At 44.1% G+C, this 21,149-nt stretch overlaps 1 protein-coding gene across 2 annotated transcripts in view; it reads left to right on the plus strand.

Moving 5' to 3' along the window:
- The window catches only part of LMTK2 (lemur tyrosine kinase 2), a 108,308-nt gene that overhangs the window by 72,273 nt on the left and 14,886 nt on the right, over positions 1-21,149 (plus strand). For both annotated transcript variants that reach the window (XM_015134347.3, XM_077996160.1), the window contains exons 8-10: positions 13,996-14,080; positions 16,425-16,546; positions 20,576-20,725. In XM_015134347.3, coding sequence (XP_014989833.3) covers positions 13,996-14,080; positions 16,425-16,546; positions 20,576-20,725 — 357 coding nt within the window. The remainder of the gene's footprint in view (positions 1-13,995; positions 14,081-16,424; positions 16,547-20,575; positions 20,726-21,149) is intronic.

A 21,149-nucleotide genomic window follows, 5' to 3' on the forward strand; every position in this document is an offset into this window, starting at 1 on the left:
AGCACAGTGGCATGATCTTGGCTCACTGAAAGCTCCACCTCCCGGGTTCACGCCATTCTCCTGCCTCAGCTTCCCGAGTAGCTGGGACTATAGGCACCCACCACCACACCTGGCTAATTTTTTGTATTTTTAGTAGAGACAGAGTTTCGCTATGTTAGTGAGGATGGTCTTGAACTCTTGACCTCGTGATCCACCCGCCTCGGCCTCCCAAAGTGCTGGGATTACAGGCGTGAGCCACCGCACCCAGCCGATACAGAGTCTCTCTCTATCACCCAGGCTAGAGTGCAGTGGTGTGATCTCAGCTCACTATAACCTCCACCCCTGGGGTTCAAGTGATTCTCCTGCCTCAGCCTCCTGAGTAGCTGAAACTGTAGGCACATGCCACCAGACCTGGCTGATTTTTGTATTTTCAGTAGAGATGGGGTTTCACCATGTTGGCCAGGCTGGTCTCAAACTGCTGACCTCTGATGATCTGCCCACCTCGGCCCCCCAAAGTGCTGGGATTACAGGTGTGAGCCACCGTGCCTGGCTTGAAGTATTCTATTTTGTAAAAAGCAGATTTCACAGTAATATATTTGTAGTGTGATTCCATTTTTTTTTTTTTTAAGTATGAAAACACCTGGTTGTATTTCTAGAGGGGTGTGTGTATAAACAGGCATGGAAAAGTACTGTGCCTATCAGACTCTCAACATTACTTCAAGGGGGCAAGGAGGAAAATTATTAACCTTCTTCTTACACATTTATATCTTGTTTGGTTTACAATAGTACACAAATCATTCTGGTAAAGTGTTTTTTTTTTTTTTTTTTTTAAAAGACTCAAAAAGTTACCAGTTTCTTAAGACCCAAAGCAGAATTCCTTACATGAAACTTTATAAAGATTTCATAATGGAGAAAGCCTGTATTTAGTTTTTGATGTATTTTATAACAGTTTATTGTCTAGCATAATTTATATTGTTAATATCTTACAAAATGCAGATAATTACTGATACTGGCTTAGGAATTCTTAAATTTTAGAGAAGGGGGTTTAATTTTAAAAGAGCATCATATTGGAATCAGCAATGTAAAATTATCAAAGACAGCTAGAATCTGTGTGTTTTTTAAATTGGCAAAGATGTCAGAGTAAATAGTATTTTCCTATGAGTTTCAAGTTAAAAGTTTTACTTAATTTCAAATCTTGTGGACTTGAGAACAAGTAAAGATGATGAGTAAATCACATAGTTTGGGTTTTATTCAAGTTCTAAAACTCAGGTTAAAGAAAATCCTTGAGGCCGGGTGCGGTGGCTCACTCCTGTAATCCCAGCACTTTGGGAGGCTGAGGTGGGCGGATCACCAGGTCAGGAGATCGAGACCATCCTGGCTAACACAGTGAAACCCCATCTCTACTAAAACTACAAAAAATTAGGCGGGCGTGGTGGCGGGCGCCTGTAGTCCCAGCTACTCAGGAGGCTGAGGCAGGAGAATGGCATGAACCCGGGAGGCAGAGCTTGCAGTGAGCCGAGATCGTGCCACTGCACTCCAGCCTGGGTGACAGAGCGAGACTCCGTCTCAAAAAAAAAAGAAAATCAAATCCTTGAAGCCATTGACAGCTGTTTCATTTTGTTGTTTAAAAAAAAAAAAAAAAAAAAAAGTAATCATATCTATATTAAATTTCCGTTTGGGGCAAAGTTTTGTGTTTTAAGATCTTTTTTGTCAGCATATCATATAGTATATTTTTAAGTTGGAATTTAGAATATTTATTGGTTGACTTAAATTAGGACTTCCTCTGTTGGTTGAAGACAGAACAACCTACACGTCCAAGTAAAGTTCTTAACTCCGTTTGGAAACTAATCTAGTAAGGCACTCGTGGTGAAGTTGTATTTCTACCTATTCTTTAAGAAGAGCCTTAACCCGGAGTCTCAGGAGCCTGCGTCTCTGAAGTCGTGCATGTGACTTTTGGAAGGCCATGTAAACAGCAGGCGCTGCCAGCTTGCTGCTGTGCCATTCCACTCGCCTTGCTGGCCTGGAGCCCAGGACTTGCTGTCCCCTGCCTGCCAGTCTCCTGAGCAGCCTGTCCGTGAGATGCCACCAGGTCACTGTGATGGGCTGAGCCAGGGGGTTCCCACAGGCGGCCTGTCTCCTCGCAGCAGCTCATGGAGCTGGAGACCTGGAGTGGGTAGCCTCACGGAGTACCTGGGTGACCATTGTGTACAAAAGAGCCTCTGTAGGATTTGCCCGGTTGTAGCATTACAGTTACTTTCTGCTGAGCAACACTGGGGTTAGCGTGCAGTGAACTTCCCCTGCCTGCAGAGTTCAATGACAAGGTAAGAGGCAGAGAAATACATTTAAAATCCAGTGACAAGGTGAGAGGCAGAGAAATACATTTAAAATCCAGTGACAAGGTAAGAGACAGAGAAATACATTTAAAATCAAAGCAAAATGCACACCTGTTGCTCACTACCGCCCCAGCAGGAGAGTGGAAATGTGCGTTCTCGTTTGGCATGGTGTTTGCCGTGTTCCATGCATTTGCAGAACATTCCGTGAGGAGTGATTTGACCGTCAGGGCCACCCCAAGCAGCACGAGGCAGGTGCCATTATTAATGCCACTCACAGAGGAGAATACCGAGGCTCGGGGTGCTGAGCGGTTGGTCTGTCTCAGCCACTCATTTGATCATTTGATGAGCAGTTTGTACCCAGGCGCACACACCGTGTGTGGTCATTTCTGCAGGAGGAGGAAGAGTTACTTTTGTCTGGGAAGAGTCCAGGTCAGTTTTTGGAAGGAAGTGGCGTTTTAGTGATCCTTGAAGAATGGGCATCAGTTGGAGGCTGGAGAATGTTCAGAATTGCTGGAGAAGGGAGTAGCAAGATGATGTATGTGGTAGGAGGAAGAGAAGGAAAGGGAGTTTAGGGAAATGTCAGATAGTCCAGTGTAACTAGAACAGAAGACGCAGGAGAGAAGATAGTGGGAGATAAGAATAGAGACGCAGCTTGAAACCACATTACAGAGGGCCTGAGTGCCAGAATAAGGCCTTCAGGCTGTGTTCTGTAGGCAGTAGGATGGCATGCCCACAACTTTGTGTGTGCACGTGCATGCATGTTTAATCACTATTGCACTACAGCTTAGGCTGGTTTAGAAAGAGAAGACACTACCGAAAAGAGACCTGGACAGGAATTCATATGTGATGCATTTCCATGAAGGTTCCTTATTTCCTTTTCTACATGGAAGACTTGCTGAAGGCAGGTATTGGATCTTCCTGACCTTTATATCTCCCATGATGTATGTCACATAGAAATGAGGAAAGGCTTCAAGGGAAAGGAACCAGTTTGACTGCAGCTGCAACCCAAGCAGAGATGGAAAGACTGTAATCAGCTGAGTAGCTACACTGGGAGAGTGGTTAAAGAGCTTTCATTTAAAAAGGCTCTAGGTCCAGAGGGCTTCATGGGTGTCCTCTGTCTGACCTTTAGTGAACAGGTGGCTCCAGTGTATTTAAACTATTCCAGACCACAAAGAAGACGGAAATTTCTGTAATTCATATCATGAATCCAACACAACTTTAATGTAGCAAAAGATGGCGTAAAGAAATTTTTGGGCCGGGCGTGGTGGCTCAAGCCTGTAATCCCAGCACTTTGGGAGGCCGAGACGGGCGGATCATGAGATCAGGAGATTGAGACCATCCTGGCTAACACGGTGAAACCCGTCTCTACTAAAAAATACAAAAAAACTAGCCGGGCGAGGTGGCGGGCACCTGTAGTCCCAGCTACTCGGGAGGCTGAGGCAGGAGAATGGCATGAACCCGGGAGGCGGAGCTTGCAGTGAGCTGAGATCCGGCCACTGTACTCCAGCCTGGGCGGCAGAGCGAGACTCTGTCTCAAAAAAAAAAAAAAAAGAAATTTTTGATGATTCTCATGAATGAACATAGACACAAATACTAGCAAACTGCATCCAGCAGTGTGTGAACAAAACAATTAAGACTGATTCTAGGACTCTAAGGGTAGATGTATATTATAAAAATATGTCTACATAATTCATTCCATTGACAGAATAAAAGAGGAGAAATACATTATAGCAATAGATTGTAGAAACATCATTTAGTATAATTCAGCAGCTATTCTGTGTTTACATAGACTATGTAAACATATTCTCCTCTGATGGGAAACCTTTCTTCCGATAGGAAAGGAAAGGTACAACTTAAATATCATATGGACTAAGACTCAAAACTTGACCAAAACTCAATAGCAATATCATGCTATTGCTAAATGGCAAAATAATAAAGCCCTTTCAATTTCAAACGAGGCAGAGATGCCCGCTGTTTATTTTACTTTCCAACATTTCGTTGGAGGTACTAGCAAATACAAACACAAACTATAAAATTATCAGTTTAGGCCGGGCGCGGTGGCTCAAGCCTGTAATCCCAGCACTTTGGGAGGCCGAGACGGGCGGATCACGAGGTCAGGAGATTGAGACCATCCTGGCTAACACGGTGAAACCCCGTCTCTACTAAAAAATACAAAAAACTAGCCGGGCGTGGTGGCGGCGCCTGTAGTCCCAGCTACTCGGGAGGCTGAGGCAGGAGAATGGCGGGAACCCGGGAGGCGGAGCTTGCAGTGAGCTGAGATCCGGCCACTGCACTCCAGCCTGGGCGGCAGAGCAAGACTCCGTCTCAAAAAAAAAAAAAAAAAAAAAAAATTATCAGTTTAAAAATAATAGGCCCAAGAAATAAGGGGGAAAAAAAGGAAAAAAAAAAATAATAGGCCGGGCACAGTGGCTTACACCTGTAATCTCAGCACTTTGGGAGGCCGAGGTGGGTGGATTGCTTGAGGTCAGGAGTTCGAGACCAGCCTGGCCAACAGGGTGAAACCCCATCTCTACTAAAAATGCAAAAAAATTAGCCAGGCTTGGTGGCGCACGCCTGTAATCCCAGCTAGTCAGGAGGATGAGGCAGGAGAATTGCTTGAACCCAGGAGACAGAGGTTGCAGCGAGCTGAGATCGCGCCACTGCACTGCAGCCTGGGTGACACAGTGAGACTCCGTCTCAATAATAATAATAATACTAGACTCCGTCTCAATAATAATAATAGTGAGACTCCGTCTCAATGATGATGATAAGGATAATAATAGTTTCCGTCTCAGTAATAATAGTTAAGATTTACCAAATGCTTCCCACATGCCAGCTACTTTACACCAACTCCTAGGCGGTAGTGCTGGTTTTCCTGTGTTACAGGTCAGGAGACACAGGCACAGACAGGTATACTGACTTGTTCAGGGTCATGCAGTGGGAAGCCATCAGAGCTGGGATTCAAAGCTGCACCCTCTGCCTCCGGATTTATACTCTTTTTTTTTTTTTTTTTTTTTTTTTTTTTTTTTTTTTTTTTGAGACGGAGTCTCGCTGTGTCTCCCAGGCTGGAGTGCAGTGGCGCGATCTCGGCTCACTGCAAGCTCCGCCTCCCGGGTTCACGCCATTCTCCCGCCTCAGCCTCCCAAGTAGCTGAGACTACAGGCGCCTGCCACCTCGCCCGGCTAATTTTTTGTATTTTTAGTAGAGACGGGGTTTCACCGTGTTAGCCAGGATAGTCTCGATCTCCTGACCTCGTGATCCACCCGCCTCGGCCTCCCAAAGTGCTGGGATTACAGGCTTGAGCCACCGCGCCCGGCCTTGGATTTATACTCTTAACCACCGAACTACACCACACTTCTTCACTGGTGCCATGGTGGTGTATGTTTAGGAAAACCAAGAAGCTATGCTTTTAAAAAATAAGAATTCACAAAAGAACTTGTTGTGGCTTTTTATAAGACAGTATACATAAGTCAATAGTTTTTGTCTGTACAGGTATAATTATGTACCCAGCAGTGAAGGTGAATAAAAACCATTTTATTCTCAATAATGCCAAAATTATAAGTTATCTGGGTATATGTTATGTGAGAAAGACACAGGACTGTATGAAGAAAACTATGAAATCTTTTTGAAGAATGTAAAATAACATGTGGACACACGGAAAGATGCACCATGGTTTATGGTGGGAGGCCACACAGAAATGCCGATTCACTCAAAGGATTCCCATTAGAATCTGAACAGGGTTTTATTTATTTTATTTATCTACTTATTTGTTGTTTTGAGACAGGGTCTCGCTCTGTCACCCAGGCTGGAGTGCAGTTGCGCAATCATGGTTCACTTGCTTGGCCTTGACTTCCAGGCTCAAGCAATCCTCTCGTCTCAGCCTCCAAGGTAGCTGGGACTGTACATAGGCACCATCAGTGGCGGACCCCATTCTGGCTAGGTTGTTTTCCCTAGGGTATAATAAGAATTTCACACCCTGTGGAAGAATTTGTACCCAAATGCTAGCAGGTGCCTGAGATACACACAGCAAGCACTCAGTAAATGTACCATTGCCCAGCTAGCAAAGACTGACCTAATAAGCAGGGCAAACACTGTCAAAGCTCTAGTATAAAGTTGCCTCCTTGTGCTTTATCGGAATCCTCTGGGTTTAATCCTTTCCTGGTACGTCTCCATCCCATCTTAGGGTGTTAAGTGCAGAGTCCCTTTGGAAGCTTAAGTCTTTGTGGCTGCCAGAGTCACAATGGCCTGGTGAACAGAGTGAGGCTTTGGAGCTGAAGTTTTCATTCACCTCTCATCAGCTTTACCAGTATAAGCCTGGTTATTTCATCCTTTGGAGCTATATCTCTTCTATAAAATGGGGATCGTCTTTAAAGCCCTGGAGTGCTGTTGTCAAGATGCAGATAAAGTATGCCAAGCTGCTAGAAGAGTATTCAGTAACTTGCTGGTATTTTGCTTCCTGTCTGTGAACTCTTCTTATCAGGAATCCAGGTTACTTGGGAGGGCATAGGTAGTTCACATAATAGAGGTGTGGAGCACAGGCCACCCTGCCAGAGCCTTCTGAGAGCCGGGCGGGGCTGGTGCCACTGGCAGCCTCATCCCTGGACCTGTTTTTCAACTTGAAGGGAGAGTAGACTGGCTGTGTGTTTGCGTTTTCTGACAAAAGCAGCCATTGACGTTAAGAGTTCCCTCTGTTGTTAAGAAATGACACCTGTATGTTTTTCTTTAGCTTTGCACGTTATTGGGCTTCAAATAATATTTATTTTTACCAACCTTGACCCAAATTGTATCATTACTTTGCATCCGTATAGCACTTTTATGTTTTCAAAACATTTCATATATTCAATTTTACCCTTGCAACAGCCTTGTGAGTTAACCATTTCAAGTGCATCCTGTTGTTTTGTGAGGAAACTGAGACTCCTCTGCTATGCACGTGACCAGCCCAGCATCACATGGTCTTGGAGCAGTGGAGCTGAGATGAGCTCCTGGCCTCCTGACTGCCCAGGGCTCCCTCCCACTGCACTGTGGAGCCTGGGCACTTGGGGAGGAGTCGGGGGCAGGACCCAGTCCTGCCACTGTTTGCTTCTTCACCACCTCTGGGTTTCAGGTCATGAGAAGCATTGCCTTTTCCCCTGGCAACACCAGTTGCTTGCTTTTGAGTTTTATAATGAGAGCCAAGGACCTTCTACAGGCGTAATTGTTCATCTTTTACCAAGCCTTCACATCTCAAGTATTCAAAGACCTATGTGGAACGTTCGTATGGAGAGAGAAGAGGAGGGAGGGAGTGGGACAGTCGCCTTGCCGCCCAGGAGGTGCCTGAGCTCGACATCTCCCAAGCTAGTCTCAGGCTGCTTCCCCCAGCCTAGCAGGACACGTGCTTGCCCTTGTTGGAATGCTGGCATCCAGCTCCTTGTTCTGGTCTCAGGAGGGAGATGTCGGGAAGGTTCACAGGGTCTGTTTATAGACCCTAGAGGCGGTCGTTGGTGGTGCCTAGTGACGGAGCCTCTTTTGGCAAAACCTGTATCTCTGCAGTCGCAGCTGTTGGCCCAATGAATAGAGCAGCCTTACTTAAAGCATTTTCACTTTTCTCTCCTCAAATGGCATGTTCCTCCTCCCTCTCTCCCTCCCTGCCTTCTTCCCTTGCTTAATTCCAAGAAAAGGGGACCACCTTTCTTCTTACAATTAAAAGATTCTATGTTGTTCATAACAGTGGAGTCACAGGTGTCCCAAGATTTTTCCCAGGCACTTCAGCAGGCCTGAAGGCTTCTGGATGGAGCGCAGAAAATCACTTGTAAGCACAAAGAGTGTGGCAAGTGATGTGATGCAGCTAACTGGAATTCACATTGAGGACCAGCTGCATGCTTGGAACGGCAGTTGCAAGTATCACTGCACCATCGTTGAGAGTTACTGATGGTGAAAGCGCAAACATATTACCGAACACTACCTTGCTAGCTTTGTGGCCCTGGCGAAGTCACTTCAATTCTCTGTTTCAGTGTCCGTTATTTGTTAATGAGGAAAATAATAGTACCCATCTCACAGGTTTGTTGTGAAGATTAAACACTTAGAGAAAATGTAAAATGCCTCTTGTGAAGTAAGGACTTTGTGAATATTAGCCATGATTATGTTATTGAAGCAGTGTTATGTACCAAGCTGTTACCGAATTATATCAGTGTTAGCCGTTGCCATCATCATCTCCATTATCGCTATATTTCAGATGTGTGAACTTTGGAAATTAAAATCTTTGAAAATATGAATTTAATAGTTTAAGTTTTTGGTCTTTTGCCGTTCTGTAATGACATACATTTTGGACTATGGAAATTCAGCTTTGAAATCTTCAGTTTACAGCTTAAAACTATAAATTAGGCTTCCTTTTCTATTTTAATTTAATGGCTTTTTTATTCATATACCAGTTGGTGATTATAAAGACTCTAAGGGTTAAAGCCAAAAGCCAGAAAACTTAATCTGTTGTCAGTATGGGAAGTTCCTTTAGAAAAAGTAGTTTTTGCTTGTCAAATTGTATGTTTTTGAAAATTAACTTTTTCTTAAAATAAATTATATAATTGTTCTAAGTAAGTCTTGAAATACGCTCTTTCCCTCCCTTGTGGAGAAGTAGAGTTTGGAAGACGTGAAAGTAATTTGGAAAGGGCCTGACTACAACGCTTGCGTATCTTTTAAAAAGGGAACAAATAAACGTTTTTAATAATGTGGATTATTTTTGGGTGCTTGAAGTTATAAATTCATTATAAATTCATTATAAAGTTATAAATTCACTATATATTTACTTAGACTCTTACTAGACTATTAAGTAATACAAGCTGAAAAAAAAAATTCAGGCAATTTTGCTAATAGCATTTTAGAGTTCTTTCCTAGTCACTCTGAAAATACAAGGAAACGCTCTTTCAGGTCGGGCCAGGCCCGGCCGGCTCCGCCAGCACCTGGCAGACTGAGGGAGAGAGAGACAGAAAGAGGAGGGGAGGAGGAGGAGGATTCAGGAAATAGGAGCTGGGAAGCCCTTCTGCGGAGCCCTTCTGCGCCACGGTGATATCAGTATCAAGATAGAAGTGTGGAATGGGAGAAAAATTCTCAAAGCCTGAAAGAAAATCTGGAGATGCTGTTTTTCCAGCAGCTCAGTTGAGGGAGAACTTACCTTGTCTCTGTTTCTTGATTCCTCTTCAATTTCTGTTTGCAAACCAAGACTTGGGTTTGGAGAACTCTATTGTACTGAGCCTAAGTCATTTTTTATCTATAACAAGAACATGCATTTTCACATGTCAGCTAGATTTGTGGACCAGTAAAGCTCTCCCCAAAGAGATGGGCTCTCACCCTGTCATCCAGGCTGGAATAGTGGCGCAATCATGGCCTATTGTAGCCTCCATCTCAAGGACTCAAGGCATCCTCCCTCCTAGGCCTCCCGAGTAGCTGGGATTACAGATATAGAAAAGCATATCCTAAAATTCATATGGAATCTGAAGGGACCTCAAATAGTCAATACAATACAGTCTTGAAACAGAAGAACAAAGCTACAAGACTCACCTTTTCTGATTTTAAAACTTACTACAAAGCTGCAGTAATCAAAACAGTGTTGTACTAGCATAAGGAAGACATATAGACCAATGAAATAGAAGAGAGAGCCCAGAAACAAAACCTCATATATATGGTCAAATGATTTTTTTCTTTTTTCTTTTCTTTTTTTCTTTTTTTTTTTTTTTTGAGATGGGGCCTCACTCTGTTGCCAGGCTGGAGTGCTGTGGCACGATCTCAGCTCACTGCAACCTCCACCTCCCGAGTTTAAGAGATTCTCCTGCCTCAGCCTCCCCAGTAGCTAGGATTACAGGCACCTACCATCATGCCCAGCTAAGTTTTATATTTTTAATAGAGACAGGGTTTCACCATGTTGACCAGGATGGTCTCGATCTCTTGACCTCGTGATCTGCCCGCCTTGGCCTCCCAAAGTGCTGGGATTACAGGTGTGAACCCCTGCACCCAGCCAGTCAAATGATTTTTTAACAAGAGTATCAGGACTATTCAATGGAGAAAGGATAGTCTTTTCAACAAACGCTGCTGGGAAAACGGGATATCCACATGCAAAAAAATGAAGTTGAACCCTTAACCAACACCATATACAAAAATTAACTCAAAGGGGATCAAAGACATAAATGTAAGACCCAAAAGTATAAAAGTCTTAGAAGAAAATAAGGAAAATACTTTATGACAGTGATTTATTCAGCAGTTATTTATTGGGTGTGACATCAGAGGCACAAGCAACAACAACAGTGAAGACTACATGAAAATTTTTAAACTTTGTTAATCAAAAGACACTATTAATAGGGTGAAAAGACAACCACAGAATGGAGAAAGTATTTGCAAATTACATATCTGAAAAGGGTTTTATAAAGCATATATGGAGAATTCCCACAACTCAGCAGCAAACAGCTTGATTGGAAAATGGATGAACAGGCCGGGCGCGGTGGCTCAAGCCTGTAATCCCAGCACTTTGGGAGGCCGAGACGGGCGGATCACGAGGTCAGGAGATCGAGACCATCCTGGCTAACATGGTGAAACCCCGTCTCTACTAAAAAAAAAATACAAAAACCTAGCCGGGCGAGGTGGCGGGCGCCTGTAGTCCCGGCTACTCGGGAGGCTAAGGCAGGAGAATGGCGTAAACCTGGGAGGCGGAGCTTGCAGTGAGCTGAGATCCAGCCACTGCACTCCAGCCTGGGCGACAGAGCGAGACTCCGTCTCAAAAAAAAAAAAAAAAAAAAAAAAGAAAATGGATGAACATTTCTCCAAAGAAAATATACAATGGCAATAGGTACACCAAAAGATGCCCAGCATCACTGATCATTAGGAAAATCCAAGTCAAAACCATAATGAAATGCCACCTTACATCCATTAGGATGGCTACTATCAACATCAAACAGTAATATGTTTTGGCGAGGACGTGGAAGAAATTGGAACCCTTGTGCACTGTTGGTGGGAAGGTAAAATGGTACAGTCACAGTGGGAAGCAGTATGGTGGCTCCTTATAAATACTGAAAATGGAATTTCCATATGATGCAGTGATGCCACTTCTGGGTGTATCCCCAAAATGGTTGAAAACAGGGTCTTAAAGAGATAATTTGTACCCCCATGTTCATACCAGCATTATTCACAACAGGTGAAATATGGAAGTGTAAGCTAAAAATAAAACTTTAAGCTTCCTAATTGTCTGAATGAACTCGTCGTCTCAGCCAAGGGCATCCCACAGTTCAGGACATGATGGGGAGGGGGCCATCAGGCATGCCGCATTATACTCTCCCATTGGCATTCAGGCACAGCTGACCAGCATTAACATTAAAACAGAGATCTTAGGGCTTTTTGTAGCAACAAGACACTATATTCCAGCCTGACTAAAGTAAAGCATCACATGACAGATAGCAGGCCCTGGAAGAAATTGAAGTATTTTGCCCCAAAATATATTCCTTTGACATATTTAAAAATGGCCGTGCAAAACTGTCTCTTACAGGCAAAATCTACGTTCTGTAGAAAATACCTTTCCCGGCCGGGCGCGGTGGCTCAAGCCTGTAATCCCAGCACTTTGGGAGGCCGAGGTGGGCGGATCACGAGGTCAGGAGATCGAGACCATCCTGGCTAACAAGGTGAAACCCTGTCTCTACTAAAAATACAAAAAACTAGCCGGGCGAGGTGGCGGGCGCCTGTAGTCCCAGCTACTCGGGAGGCTGAGCCAGGAGAATGGCGTAAACCCGGGAGGCGGAGCTTGCAGTGAGCTGAGATCCGGCCACTGCACTCCAGCCTGGGCGACAGAGCGAGACTCCGTCTCAAAAAAAAAAAAGAAAAAAGAAAATACCTTTCCCTTTCTAAGTCTTTTCTCCAATCCTGGAGAGAATTATCTGAGTCTTTCATCATTTTAAGTCTCATAAGAAATATTTACAATCTATTCTTTCTGAAGCCTGCTGTCTGGAGTCTTCATCTGCATAATACGAACCATGGTCTCTACAACCCCTTATCTTAACCCAGACACTCCCTTATATGGGATTTCAGGTATTTATTTTTTATTTATTTTTATTTTTTATTTTTTGAGCACCCAGGCTGGATTTCAGTCGTGCGATCTCGGCTTATTGCAGCCTCCACCTCTGGAATTCACACGATTCTCGTGCCTCAGCCTCCTGAGTAGCTGGGATTACAGGCATGCACTACCATGCCTGGCTAATTTTTTGTATTTTTAGTAGAGATGGGATTTCACTATGTTGGCCAGGCTGGTCTTGAACTTATGACCTCAAGTGTTCCACCTGCCTCGGCCTCCCAGAGTATTGGGATTACAAGTGTGATCCACCATGATCCAGCCTCACTCCAGCTTTTTGTATTTTCAGTAGAGACAGGATTTTGCCATGTTGGCCAGGCTGGTCTTGAACTCCTGGCCTCAAGTGATCTGCCTGCCTTAGCCTCCCAAGATGCTGGGATTACAAGCATGAACCACCTTGCCCGACTGGGTTTCTGGTCTTTAGGTGAACTCTTTTGACAAGTTGCCAATCAGAAAATCTGAGTCCACCTCTTAGCAGTGGTGAATCTATGTGGGTCTGCTACAACTTGATTGTTGCCTCCTTGGAGGAAAGAGTTTCGCTGAGGGGCTGTAGTTGGTTTAAGGCAGAGGGAGAGACTGAGGCAAGTTTTAGAACAGGAGTGAGAATTTGTTAAAAAGTTTTAGAGCAGGAGTGAAAGGAAGCAGTACACTTGGAAGGGCCAAGCAGGTGACTTGCAAGATCCAGGTGCCCTGTTCGTCCCCTGACTTGGGGTTTTATACATTGTCATGGTTCTGGGGTTTGCTGAAGCTGTGCATCTGTTCACTTGAGCAGTTTTTCCCTTCCCTTTGAGCATTCCCGGTGGAAGCTTGTATAAGAGGCCACTTTGCTTCTTAGTGTGCCTGTTTGAGATCTTACTGAGAAGAGGGTAACACCAGCTCCGAGTGTTTTCTATTAGGAGACTGTCTTTTCCTGGTGCTGACTGTGACCACTTACCATTTTAGAGAGACAGTTTAACAACCACCTGACCATCACCTTATGGTCGCCTGACAGTCCTGGGGGCAATAGGGGGTGGGGGTGGGGGTGTGAGGGGGTGCGTTCCTGCCCTGTCCATATCTAACTACCTACTCTAACATACCTATGAGCTGGAAGCCTCCACTTCGAGTTTTTGAATTGTTCTGCCTTTCCTGACTGAACCACTGTATATCTCACATGTATTGAGTGATGTGTTATGTCTTCCTAAAATGTATAAAACTGAGCTGTAGCCTGACCACCTTGGACACATGTCGTCAGGACCTCCTGAGGCTGTGTCACAGGCATGGTCCTCAGCCTTGGCAAAATAAACTTCTAAACTGAATGAGAAGAAAAAAAGAAAATACAAGGAAACAAGCCGTAAATCTGGGTTTAATGCAGAACATGGTACAGATATGGTCAGTATTTAACCTGAGCTAATTACTTGCCAAAAATTGTGATCATCTTTATTATTTAAGTGATTGATGACATATATAATACTTCTATGAAAAAGAATTTTAAGACATTAATTATTAAGCAGAGAGCTCAATATACTTCCTTGGATCCCGAGAGAAAGCCCGTTTCTGTGGCATTTCCATACAGCACGATCCTGGTTGTTGATTCTTCTTGCCGTGTTCACTTCCCTCTGTTTTCAGTGATTTAGCCCTGCGGAATTGTTTTCTCACCTCCGACTTAAATGTGAAAGTGGGAGATTACGGAATAGGATTCAGCAGGTACAAGGTAAGCCAAAGGTTTAACTGTTTTCAGTCTGATTTAATTTGTATTGTGAAGTTGTAATGTCACCAGATGCCCCACTGTTATTTATAAGAATCTTGGTCTGAGGCTTTCTGGAGAGGGATTTGCAGCAGTCATTTTAATGGTGGTCTGGGCTTCTGGTGTGTGGCTTGTGTAAGTCTGCGGCTTTATGTCCGAGGTTTTGCGACAGCTTTCCAAAAGTTTGTTTAAAAAAATTTTTTTTGTTTTTTTTGAGACGGAGTCTCGCTCTGTCGCCCAGACTGGAGTGCAGTGGCGTGATCTCGGCTCACTGCAAGCTCTGCCTCCTGGGTTCACACCATTCTCCTGCCTCAGCCTCCCGAGCAGCTGGGATCACAGGCGCACGCCACCAAGCCCAGCTAATTTTTTGTGTTTTTAGTAGAGACGGGGTTTCTTTTTTTTTTTTTTTTTTTGAGACAGAGTCTTGCTCAGTCGCCCGGGCTGGAGTGCATTGGCACGATCTCGGCTTACTGCAAGCTCTGCCTCCCGGGTTCACGCCATTCTCCTGCCTCAGCCTCCCGAGTAGCTGGGACTACAGGCGCCCACCACTACGCCCCACTAATTTTTTTTGTATTTTTAGTAGAGATGGGGTTTCACCATGTTGACCAGGATGGTCTTGATCTCCTGACCTCGTGATCTGCCCGTCTCGGCCTCTAAAAGTGCTGGGATTACAGGCATGAGCTACCGCGCCCGGCCAAGATGGGGTGTCACCATGTTAGCCGGGATGGTCTTGATCTCCTGACCTTGTGATCTGCCTGCCTTGGCCTCTCAAAGTGCTGGGATTACAGGAGTGAGCCACCGCGCCCAGCCTAAAAATATTTATAAATGATGTAGTCTGATGGTGCATAATAAATTTTGGAGTGAACACATGAGCAACAGTAATTATTACCTGTTAATGATAAAATATACATATCATATAAATGTTTCTCCATTACATGGTCAGTAAAATTTCAGCTCACATTCAGTAACCTGGGAATTTAGGTTTTTTTTTTAACTCTGTCACAAATATATCCTAAAGGAAAAAAGTGAAGAAGTCAATGAAGTTTCCATTTGTGTGTGTTTGTGTAGCCCCAGTGAATGAGGTAGAGCGCTGTGGGGCAGAGAATGGGACTGTCCCAGCTCTGGGCTGTCAGGAGACCTCAGAGAAGCCACTTGACCTCCATTTTATTTTCTTTTCTTTTTTTTTTTTTTTTTAATGGAGTCTTGCTATATTGCCCAGGCTGTTCTCAAACTCCTGGGCTCAAGCAACTTGCCTGTCTCAGCCTCCCAGAGTACTAGGATTACAGGTGTGAGTCACCCCACCCAGCCTTGACCACCACTTTCTAAGCAGCAACATATGGATAAGATCTGTTCTATTTTTCGGAGTTCTTGTGAGGACCAAATGGGTAATATTTTCAAAGAATATTATGCAAATAGAAGTTGGTTATTTGTCTACATAGTAGCTCTAGTGTCTCAAGCACTTGTTAGATGCCAGGCACTTAGCAGCACCTGCCTGCATCCTGCATCATCTCTTTTTTTCTTTTTCTGAGATGGAGTCTCGCTCTGTCACCTAGGCTGGAGTACAGTGGCGTGATCTCGGCTCACTGAAACCTCCACCTCCTGGGTTCAAGCGATTCTCCTGCCTTAGCCTTCCGAGTAGTTGGGACTACAGGCTCCCTCCACCATGCCCGGCTGATTTTTGTATTTTTAGTAGAGATGGGGTTTCACCCTGTTGGCCAGGCTGGTCTCGAACTCCTGACCTTGTGATCCACCTGCCTCGGCCTTCCAAAGTGCTGAGATTACAGGCATGAGCCACCGCGCCTGGCCTACATCATCTCATTTAATCCTCACCACAAAGAGTGGGTTTTCCTCATTTCACTGATCCGGAAAACACTTCACAAAGTTGTTGCTTGCCTAGAATCCCATAGCTGTTAAATGGTAGAATGAGGACTTCAGATCCCTGTCAGAGTCTAAAGGCTGCAGTCTTACTAACTGGTTTCACTATTCAGCACATAAGGCCCAGTATATATTGTTTTAATGTTTTGCTCAAAGTCTATGTTATATGCATCAGACACAGCGTACTTTCCTTTTCCAGGAAAGATGACTTAGCAAGTGTTCATGGCTTGCAGATGAGCCCATGAAGCCCAGGAGGCTTCAGAGAAACTCCTTACCCACTTTCCGCCCAGAAAGTCGCTCTTCATGCCTGCTTTTTTTTCTGACCTGGTTTTTTTGGACTGGGTATATGTTTTCTGAGAATACCATGGATTTAAATTCTTGAACTCACCAAAAGTATAATTCTATTCAAAATTCTGTGTGCTTTCTAACAAAACAGGAGGATTATATTGAAACAGATGATAAAAAAGTTTTCCCTCTGCGATGGACTGCTCCAGAATTAGTAACCAGCTTTCAAGACAGACTGCTCACTGCAGATCAGACTAAGTATAGTAATATCTGGTATGTATTGGCTTACCGTTTTATTAGGCATTTCTTTAACAAAGTCCTAACTTCTTCCTCTTTGAGTACTTTCTTAAAGGAAAGTAGTTGTATAAGATGCAGGAACAAAAGAGTGCCTGATGGTGTGAAAATGACAGTTTAAGAAACATAATAGCAATTATCACAATTGTAGTGATGTAGTTAACGTTTTGAATACTGCCTCTGCTACCCATTTTCCTTTATAAAAGCAGGAACCAAGTCGTTTCATGTTCTGTGCCTCCCACAGGACCTGATATATAATAGATATTTAATACGTATTTATTGAAGTGAAAGAAAAAACTGAAAGGGGTGTGAACTGTCATGTTTATACTATGATTTATAGGAGTCTGTTTAACGGAAGCTAAGAAGATGCACCTAAAACTTTGACTAACAATTTCTGTCACAGCCTTCTTAATTTATAGCTATGTTGTATGTGCTGTTGTCCTGCTTTTTGATTTTTGGGGTTTTTTTCCCTCTTCTTGCCTTCTTTTGGATTTCTTTAAAACAATATTTTTTGCTTTTATTATTTTTTTCATTGACGAGTGTAATTGGACATATTTATGGGGTACAGTGATATATATATATATATATATATATATATATGTATTTTTTTTAGAGTCTCACTGTTGCCCTGGCTGGAGTACAGTGGTACAGTCTCGGCTCATGGCTCACTGCAATGTCCGCCTCCCTGGTTCAAGTAATTCTTGTGCCTCAGCCTCCCGAGTATTTGGGATTACCGATATGTACCACACCTGGCTAATTTTTGTATTTTTAGTAAAGATGGGGTTTCGCCATGCTGGCCAGGCTGGTCTCGAACTCCTGACCTCAGGTGATCCGCCTGCCTCGGCCTCCCAAAGTATTGGGATTACAGGTGTGAGCCACCGCACCTGGCCTAGTGTAATATTTTGATACCTATATACAGTGTGTGATGATCAAATCAGGGTAACTAGTATCCCCTTCACCTCAAGCGTGTCATTTTTTTTTGTTTTGGGGAACATTCAAAAGCTGCTCTTCTAGTTGTTTGAAAATATTCAAAAATTTGGCCGGGCGCGGTGGCTCAAGCCTGTAATCCCAGCACTTTGAGAGGCTGAGGTGGGTGGATCACGAGGTCAGGAGATCGAGACCATCCTGGCTAACACGGTGAAACCCTGTCTCTACTAAAAAAATACAAAAATCTAGCTGGGCGAGGTGGCGGGTGCCTGTAGTCCAAGCTACTCGGGAGACTGAGGCAGTAGAATGGCATAAACCTGGGAGGCAGAGTTTGCAGTGAGCTGAGATCTGGCCACTGCACTCCAGCCTGGGCGACAGAGCGAGAGTCCGTCTCAAAAAATAAAAATAAAAAAAAAGAAAATATACAAAAATTTGTTGTTAATTATAGTCACCCTTCAGTGCTGCAGAACACTAGATCTTACTCCTTCTGTCCAGCTGAAATTTTGTGTTTGTTAGCCAGCCTCTCACTATTCCTCCCCTCCCTCCCCTTCCCAGCCTCAAGTAACCACTCTTCTACTCTCTACTTCTATGAGATCAACCTTTTTAACTTCCACATGAGTGAGGAGGTTTTCTTCCTTTTTCTTTCTCCCTTGTGTATCTGCTCTACCTTGTGTATTGTGAGTTTGATACTTTTGTGTTTTTTCATGATGATGGTTATCCTCCTTTAGCTTCCAGATACAGGACTCCTGGACCATTTCTCTTAAGGCTGGTCTCATAGTGATGAATTCCCTCAGTTTCTGCTTGTCTGGGAAAGACTTTATTTCTCCATTCTTTATTTTAAAAAGTTGTTATTATATGTATTTACTTTTAGTAGAGATGAGGTCATGTTGTGTTGCCCAGTCCGGTCTTGAACCCCTGGCCTCAAGCGATCCTCACGTCTTAGTCTCCCAAAGTGCTGGGATTATAGGCATGAGCCATCGCGCCCAGCCCTCCTTCATTTCTGAAGCATATCTTTGCGGGGCATAGTGTTCTTAGCTGCCAATTTCAGTACTTTGAATGTACCATCCCATTCTCTCCTTTCCTCCTATGTGACTTAATGCTTTTCTCTGGCTGTTTTTAGAATTTTATCTTTATCTTTGTTTTTGACTTTTGACAGTTTGACCATAATGTGCCTCTGAAATGACCTTTTGGGGTTGATTGTATTTTGAGGGCCTTTGATTTTCCTGGATCTGGATGTCTGTCTCTCCCAAGACTTGGGACGTTTTTAGCTGTTCTTTCCTTATAGAGCCTTTCTCTGCCTTCTCCTAGCTCTTTTATTCCTGTAACTCCCATAATGTGTGTATTTGTTTGCTCTGTAGTCTCCCATACGCCCTGAAGCCTTTCTTCACTCCTTTTCATTCTTCTCTCTTTTTCCCTCTGAGTAATTGCAAACAACCTTTCTTCAAGTGGAGAGGTTCTTCTGCTTGAGTCTGTTGTTGAAGTTCTGTATTTCTTTTTATTTCATTTATTGAATTCTTCAGCTGGGCTTACTGCCTATGAGGACCGTAGGTGTGCACAGTGAGCAGTGTGAGGATGTAGGTGTGCACAGTGAGGTCCTCTTACTTGCCCTTACCTGGAAGAGAAAATTGCTCCTGGTTCCTGGCTGCCCCTTCCAGGGATGGGGTGGCGGAGGCCAGGCGTTTCCTTCCGCTCTCGCTGTGGCCGTCCTGAGTTTCCTGAGTCCCTGTTACTCCTTGGACGTGCTCTGGTGCTCTCCTTTAGTGATTTTTGTCAAAATGTAGTTGTTTCCTCGTTGTTTGGGGTGTGTCATGCAGGGTTGGCTGGACATCACAATCACTGGGGAGCTTTTTAAAAAGAGAGTTTTCTAGACCACTCCTGGATCTACCCACTCAGCATCCTTAGGGGTGGACCTGACTTACCAGTCTGTGTGTTCATGGCTTCCCAGAGGACACAGATGAGAGTCAGGTTCGGGAACATGGCAGTAAATAGGAGACACAAGTGCAGGACAGAGGCAGTGCGTGGTGGGGAGGAGATGCAGAGACTTCGTGGAGGAAACGAGAGGCAGCTCATCTGACCCAGGAAGCCAGCAGAGGCTGTTTCCATGGGGACAGAGCACCGGGGTGTGAGAGAGGGTTGGGCTGGGACTGAGAAGGGCTGTGGTGAGTCAGCCCTCAGGGCCTCTCCTGGCACACAGACAGCTGCCAGCGTGTTGGGGGATCCCTTCAGAATGGCAGCAAAACCCACGATACTGAGGAGTAACTCAAACCAAACTTGTGGGTCTCAGACATTGTCTTGCCCGTGTAAAGATTCCTTTTAGATGCTTTCTGGTGTTTACTACTGTTGTTAATAGGTGTATTTTTCTACCAAAAAAAAAATCAGAATTCAGGGTATTTATCTTGTTTCCAGCCATTCTGCCAAATTTTTAGAACATGCTGATGGTCTTTCCAATAATTTGTTGAGTACTTAAAAGTTGATAGTCATCTCATCCACATAATTACACCTATTATCTCTGTTTTGTACATTTTTCGTTGGCCAAAATGTCTAGGGTAGTATTCAGTAGCAAATAGGAGGCATGGGCTTCCTCATTTTAACAGAAATACTTTTTTTTTTTGCACTATTGTGCTGATTATTGGTTTGAGATTAAAGAACGATCTTGGCTGGTTGTGGTGGCTCACGCCTGTAATCTCAGCACTTTGGGAGGCCAAGGAGGGTGGATCACCTGAGGTCAGGAGTTTGAGAGCAGCCTGGCCAACATGGTGAAACCCTGTCTCTACTAAAATTACAAAAATTAGCAGGGCATGATGTAATCCCAGTTACTTGGGAGACTGAGGCAGGAGAATCGCTTGAACCCGGGAGTCAGGGGTTGCAGTGAGTGGAGACCGCACCATTGCACTCCAGCCTGGGTGACAGAGTGAGACTCTGTCTCAAAAAAACAAAACAAAACAAACAAAAGAACGATTGTATTACTAATCTTTTCAATACACACCTTGTCCTTAAAATTACTGGCTATATAACAAATGTGAGTGTTAAGAATTTAACATCTAAAAGGAGAGAGAAACAACCGTTTTCTTTTTCCAACAGGTCCCTGGGTGTGACACTTTGGGAGCTTTTTGACAATGCTGCACAGCCGTATTCAAACCTTTCCAACTTAGACGTCCTCAACCAAGTCATTAGAGAGAGAGAGACAAAGCTCCCGAAGCCCCAGCTGGAGCAGCCCTACTCTGATAGATGGTTGGTAGCCTCACGTTCCACCTGTTCTGTTTCATCTTCACTGTGAAGTGTCCCCAAAACACAAAATTTGTGGGCCAAATATTGTATTTCTTCATTTCCTCTTTCACGATGACCTCACCATGAGCTGAACTACTTAATGTGGTTGGCAGTGACAAAGGTGTAGAAATATTTAGGGTGTTGACTTGGCTTTAGGGTCCTTGTAAAGTCTTTTCATATTGTTTATTTATTTATTTGTATTAAAAAAAAAAAGAAAAAAAGGTAGAGATGAGGTCTCACTATGTTGTCCAGGCTGTTCTCGAACTCCTGGCTCAAGTGATCCTCCTGCCTCAGCCTCCCATAGCCCCAGGATTACAAGCGTGAGCCAGGGTGCCTGGCCTCTTTTGATATTTTTAACTGATTCGGCCAGGCACAGTGGCTCATGCCT

This window comes from Macaca mulatta, chromosome 3, assembly GCF_049350105.2.
Source record: "Macaca mulatta isolate MMU2019108-1 chromosome 3, T2T-MMU8v2.0, whole genome shotgun sequence".
NCBI classification, from domain to species: domain Eukaryota; kingdom Metazoa; phylum Chordata; class Mammalia; order Primates; family Cercopithecidae; genus Macaca; species Macaca mulatta.